At 38.0% G+C, this 6842-nt stretch overlaps 1 protein-coding gene across 8 annotated transcripts in view; it reads right to left on the minus strand.

Moving 5' to 3' along the window:
• Window positions 1–276: 276 nt before the first annotated feature.
• The window catches only part of LOC145276480 (tRNA wybutosine-synthesizing protein 4-like), a 121620-nt gene continuing 115054 nt past the window's right edge, over window positions 277–6842 (minus strand). For 3 of the 8 annotated variants that reach the window (XM_080130674.1, XM_080127952.1, XM_080132160.1), the window contains 2 exons: window positions 6786–6842; window positions 277–866 (listed from right to left, as the gene is read on the minus strand). The exon at window positions 6786–6842 is cut by the window's right edge and continues 127 nt beyond it. In XM_080130674.1, the coding sequence (XP_079986800.1) occupies window positions 6790–6842 (53 nt within the window). In that variant the 3' untranslated portion in view covers window positions 277–866; window positions 6786–6789. Of the gene's footprint in view, window positions 1465–2512; window positions 2640–6785 lie in introns of those variants that run through there. The other 5 variants (XM_080130814.1, XM_080128761.1, XM_080131635.1 and 2 more) reach the window with 4 other exon arrangements.

Below are 6842 nucleotides of genomic sequence, written 5' to 3' on the forward strand. Positions count from 1 at the left end.
TTGTTCTCGTCACAACTGGTATAATGTTTATTTCTTTCAGAGACCATGTTGTTTTTAGATAATTTTTTAGGTCCTGATATTTTGTTATCTTTTCTCGTTCAGCTTTATTAAGGCCAAAGTCATTTGGAACAGTGACACCGATAATGAGTGCAGTTCTTTTGGGCTTGTTCCATATTACTATATCTGGCTTGATGGCCTTGTCTTTTATGTATCTGCCCGCCTATATCTACTGGAATTGTTATGTCGCAGTTATGAAAATATCCAAAAATTACAAAATGAAAACAATAAAATAAAAAATTTATTAATGAAAACAGTTTTCAAAGACAATTAGCAAAAATTACATACAGATTTTTTTTTGTACAACAAAATTGATATTTTGGGGGGTTTTTATTTCAAGAAAATTTGCAGTAAACGTTTTCTTTTAACAGTTGTATTTTTATTCAAAAAGATGAATGATTTTTATGAAAATGGTAAAATTACAGAAATTTATTTTTTTCCAAGAAAACTTACAAAGTTTTTTTTGTCAACAAATGTTTTGTCTCCACATAAATTCAATTAGAAATGTACCGAAAAGCTGTCAGTTGGTTCTGCATTCTTTCTTGTTTCGCTTCCTTCCACATTCTTTTGATGTGATTCATTGTTGCCTTCATCACAAGGTCCACAAAATGCAGATTATTATTCACAGTCAGGTGGTGGAATCCTTCTCCAACAGTTGGATATGACCATGGTCCCTGGCAGAAGAAAGAAGGCTTTGGCATTTTGGTTTGGTATGATTTAGTATTTCAACAACGCATGGCTTAATCTGGTGATTGCCAGTCGAGCCCAAGCCATGATTGATGGAATATCCCAAGGATCCGAGTCGAATACTGCAAGAGTACCAAAAAATTAATAAACTTCTTTTTGTCGTTTTTCCCTCTTAGTTAAAGATTTTAGCTTGAGTCCCTATTTACTTGCCTCCCCACGAGGGCAGAGTTAGATACAAGATCGGTTTTTAATGTGGCAAAAATCCAGCTCCCAAAAACTGAGCTCCAATCTTTAGTTACTATTTAGTTCTGGCCTGATATTGGTTTTGTTTTGTGATAAGCCACCTAACCATCCACTTGAAAATCATTGGTCAGTTTTATCAATGGACATAAAAACCCTATTCATTTTATGAATAATTTAAATGATTTTATCTTCATATGACCTCTCCTCCTCTGTTCCGGCGCAACACCGAGTTACCTTGCTGATAGTCGATTGTCCTGAATTGACTATTATTAAAAGTTAAATGTTAGATAAAGAACATTATTATTTGTCAGTATGCAAAATTAGTTTGTGTACAAATATAATGTTTCCTCCCATCCGGTCGGTTGTCTCTGCTGAGAAGAGGGATCACGGCTCCTCCTTGCCCATGTTATCTTCGATCCACGTCGACATACGCTGAAAAGGAAGTCGGGTATTCTCCAGCAAGTCACTCCAATCAGACTGGTGACGTCATAAGAAAAAAAAAAGACGACTTGTTATAAGTAAAAAGTCGAAGTGTATTATAAAAGCAAAATAAACACTAATTACTTGTTACATTAATGTATAACAGTTGAGTGTCAAACACTGCAAACGTTTGATTTTCTAAGTTCATTATCGTGGTCGTGGTAGAAGTTGGGCGCGGCTCGCTTCTTCTGTCAATACCAGATTCTCAGAAACTGAAAAGGCAAGATTCCCCCTGACTTTGCAACTTGCCGTGTTTATATACCAATTTGCCAGTGCCAGTTAGAAATTGATCTTCCATTTATACATATCAAGTGTTTGAACCGGTCAATATCGCCTGACATTCGATATCATATTCCTACATATAAAATGTCGACCCATTCAACTTCCTTTATTGTTCCATCCATCCTATTTTTAGCAATAAATTTGTTTAAAACTTTGACCTTTTTTTCTGTTTATCTCTTACTTTCAGAAAAAATGTAATTTAAAGCTCTCATTTATTTTATGGGTATTTGTGCATTTAACGAACCAGACGTAACTCAGCATTTCTTCTTCTTCTTTGTCTGGCGCATGACATCAACAGCTCAGGTTTTGCTGCTGTCTGATGAAACATGGTCATCAGTCAATCAAAACGCTGTGCACTTAGTTTCAACTCAACGTGCGTGCATCAAGCAGCAGACGAGAATTTCAATATGGGTGTTCGAGATGGTGTCGACTAGGAATCTCTAGCGAAATGTAGGTTGCTGTCATGCCACACAATTGTGGACAGGAAGAATTTCCTGAGATATATGCCGGGATTACTTTCTCAGCAATTCCAGGCAGATAGGAGGCCCAGGCCATATGGTTGAAATCGACGAGTCTGTCTTCTTCAATCACCGGAAACACAACGTCGGCAGACGTCTAACACCAGTCTGGATCTTCGGTGGATACGCTGACCCTGCCAAAAAGGAGGGTCTTTTGGTTAACATACCAAATAGGAATGCCGAAACCCTCCTTTCACTAATAAGAAAATAGATTCTGCTGGGGACCACGATCGTATCAGACTGTTGGAGGACTTACAGCAAAGTGGGAGGAGAGGAGGGGCATCACCATTTAATGGTGAACCTCTGTCCACTTTGTCGTTTGATGCCCTCCAAAAGTCTGAGGAAAATACATCCTCCTAAGATAATATGTTCCTGGCAAAAAAAAGAAAAAAAAACGTTTCATAAAAAACAATTACTATTATTTGTTAAAAAAATATCCTACAAATATCATTTTTGTTGGCTATTTTACATAAATAGTTAAAAAAAAAATATTACTATTATTAATTTACAAAAAATGTTTTATGTATTTATTTTGCAAACAATACTAATAAAAAAAGAATATAAATGGACGGTAGGATTTTGCTTTTTATTTATTTATTTTCAGATGTTTCTACATTTACAATTTCATTTTACAGTTATTTTGTAGCGTTGTTTTTATTTTATCGGCAATGCTCGGTTTTATCCGGCTGTTGCCGTCATGTGCCGAACAAAGCCGAGCAAATGCTGAGTTACGTCTGGTTCGTTAAATGCACAAGTACCGACATTCGATATCATATTCCTACATATAAAATGTCGACCCATTCAACTTCCTTTATTGTTCCCTCCATCCTATTTTTAGCGATAAGTTTCTGTTTAAAACTTTGACCTTTTTTTCTGTTTATCTCTTACTTTCAGAAAAAATGTAATTTAAAGCTCTCTCATTTATTTTATGAATTAAGTATCAGTAATTCCAAAACCCATTAACCAGGTTCGATTTCTCATGCCGCCTTTCTCTAATATTCAATATCAGATGCTTCAGTGTTATACAAAGACATATGTTTATAGGTTTTTGGAATTTAGAATGTGATCTAGAGAACAATAAACAAAAGAATCAGGAAGGTGATCTTGACGAAATGAGTGTTACAAACAAATAGCTTTCCAAATAACAGATTGGAGTAAAGGAAACGTGATTAAAAAGTCTCATATTAAAATATGTGAGTTGAATGACATAATAGAAAACGAATAGTTAGCTATATATGGAGTTAGTTAGAAGAGGAGAGTCAGTTAAAAAGTTGGACAGGCAGTGATACTGATCGAGCTGATGGATGTGGAAGTGGCCCTGTATACCAGGAAAGAAGTCTAAGACAAGTGTGCAATCTTCCAACAAGAAAACAATAAATAAAAATAAAAGTTGTAAAATATAACTGGAGATTAGTGATCATTTTCCTTGGAAGGAATCTTCTTTATAGCTTGTTGCAGATTCGTCAATCAAGACACACAGATGAATAAAGGTATATTTTCTTTATTGGCAAGATGCATAACCACCCAGAATTGTGTCCCAATCCCATTGTGTTATCCATCATGTAAATGTTCTGTAACTCATGTCACACACACATCCACAAGGAATTATGAACATTAGATGACACAAGGAAATCTTTTTTTTTTTCAAAGGAGTCACCACTTATCAAGGTCCGGTGGTCACTAAGAGATAAGGGCTAATGAGTATACAGTAGAAAATGGGAAAATGTCATAGTAATCGTTATTAGTGGGAATTGGGTAAATTGGATTACTTAAGGGAATGGCTAATAAACAACTTGTTCACATTGGATTTGAAGATAACCACATTGCAGTGAGTTGGAAAGCAGGAAAACAGAATAGAGTTCAACAGACATGCAGTTCCAAGAAAGAAGCTTTGTTTATGAATCTACATTTAGGTTTAGGCACAGATGAAGAGTGGGGGAAATTGCTGTTAGTGGTTTCAGATAGACAAGTGTTTTTTTGTGGAAGTTTGGCAAGGAGGGATAATAGATTGGAGCTCAGATGAACACTCGCCATGAAAACGATAAAGCAGAGACAGGCTCATAACATCTCTTCTGCAGGAAAGAGGTTGCAGGAAAGAGAAAAGGGCATCTCTTACTAGGCTACGAAGTCTATTTTGAATTCTGTCAAGGCAGGATAAGCTGCTTCTAGGAGCTCCTGCACACATGTGGCAACAGTACTCCATTCTTGGACGTACTTGGCTCTTATACAGGTAGAGAATTGCATCAGCAATGAGATATTTACTGGAGCAGTAGAATGATCCCATCATTTTTTCAGCAGCCTTGGCAACGATTTGATTTACATGTTCCATCTCAGATCAGAAGGTAAGACATAGAAGCTTGTCAAAACATGGAGCCTCCTCAAAATGAGAACCATTTATTTAAATTGATGCCAGATGGGGATCAGAGCATTGATGGTGAAAAGATAGTAGCTTGGTTTTAGATGCATTAAAATTAACACGCCACCTTTTTCCCCATTGCATCACGTGATCAAGATCAGAGGAGAGAGAATCAGAGGGAACTTGGTCATTTACGGCCTTTGAAGTGTTGCCATAGATGGTAGTGTCATCAGCATAAATGTCTACGAATGATCTTAGGGTGTGACTTGTGAGATCATTGATGAAGATCAGGAAGAGAGTTGGGCCAAGAATGGAACCTGAGGGACTCCAGCATTAATATTGTGAGCTTCTGATTTCTGGCCATCAACTACTACTTTTATGAACCTCTCAGAGAGAAACATTTCATAATTGAAAAGACATTTCCATGCCATACCCTATTAAAGGCTTTTGATATATCAAAGGCAATTGCCCTAGAAAGGAAGCCTCCGTCGGCAGATTTGCTAATCCTTTGAGATAACTGCTAGCACATTTTTTTTTTTTTTTTACACAGTGATCACCACTTATCAAGGCCCGGAAGCCACTCAGGGATAAGGGTTATTGCAAGTACATCACGTTAGTGAGGAGATTTTATGAAGTGTTTAATTAGGGGGGCGGTTCATTAGGAATTTGTTAACATTAGACTTGAAGAAATCCAAGTTGTAGTCCGGAGGGAAACAGGCAGACGGAACAGAGTTCCACAGGCGTGCAGTTCTAAGAAAGAAGCTTTGCTCATGAAATCCGCGTTTTGATTTAGGCATAGATATAGAGTGGGGGAAATTTTTCACAGTGGATTCAGCTAGACGGGTGATTTTCGTGAAAGTTTGGCGAGGGGGGACCAGGGATTGGAGTTCAGACGAGCACCTGCCATGAAAATAACGATAAAACAAGGATAGGCTCGCAACGTCTCTTCTGTGGGAGAGGGGTTGCAGGGTAGAGAAAAGGGCATCCCCCACTAAACCACGAAGTCTATTTTGTACTCTGTCAAGGCATGATAGGCTGTTTTTGGCAGCTTCTGCCCAGATATGGCAACAGTATTCCATCCTTGGACGTACTTGGCTTTTATATAGATAGAGAATTGAATCAGTAGTGAGATATCTTCTGGAGCGGTAGAAGGATCCCACCATCTTTCCTGCGACCTTGGCAACAGACTTGATGTACGTGTTCCATTTCAGATCAGGAGTAAAGGTCAAACCCAGAAGCTTGTCAAAACACGGGGCCTCACCCAGACGAGAGCCATCCATCACAATTGATGCCAGCTGGGGATCAGAGCGTTGATGATGTAAGGATAGGAGTTTGGTTTTAGATGCATTAAAGGTAACTAGCCACATCTTCCCCCACTGAACCACGCGCTCGAGATCAGAGGAGAGAGAATCCGAGAGAACTTCGTCATTTACAGCCTTTGATGTGTTGCCGTAGATGGTCGTGTCATCAGCATAGATGTCAACGAATGATTTAAGTATGTGTTTAGGGAGGTCATTGATGTAGATCAGGAAGAGAGTTGGGCCGAGGATTGACCCCTGAGGGACTCCAGCATTTATATTGCAGGCCTCCGATTTTTGTCCATCTACCACTACTCTTATGAGCCTATCGGAGAGAAATGATTTAATGATTGAGAAAACATTTCCTGTTATACCGTAGCTGGAAATCTTGTGAAGTAGACCCTTATGCCATACTTTGTCAAAGGCCTTTGATATGTCAAGAGCAATTGCCCTAGAAAGGAAGCCTTTGTCAAGAGATTCACTAATCCTGTGGGATATAACCGTCAGCACATCTGCGGTAGATCTTGCAGAGCGGAAACCCTGAGTGACATCTACATTTGTGTAGATCTAGCAGTACGGAAACCATATTGCATGTCACTCAGGTTTATTATATACAAGTCTTGCACACATGCTATCTAACATATAGTTAATCGGGTGCTTACATTTTCAACTGAGACATATTTCCTATTTCTTGGGTGGTTTCTCTTCTCTAAGTTAAATATCTCTCTTGCAGCAATCTGGTTGGCTACATTCATTGCAACTAGGCAACGCGCTAAATATGCAGCAATGTACATGTTTACACAGGTCCAGTGATAGCAATTTTCGTATTTTATAAGAAAAGGAAAAATGTTTTTCTATACAAACCATTTCATTTCAACTTGCTGATTCCAAATTGTTCTAAATCAATCCAAATAAGAGAAT

Source organism: Euprymna scolopes, chromosome 1 (genome assembly GCF_053919585.1).
Source record: "Euprymna scolopes isolate OS-2025 chromosome 1, ASM5391958v1, whole genome shotgun sequence".
In the NCBI taxonomy this organism is placed as follows: domain Eukaryota; kingdom Metazoa; phylum Mollusca; class Cephalopoda; order Sepiida; family Sepiolidae; genus Euprymna; species Euprymna scolopes.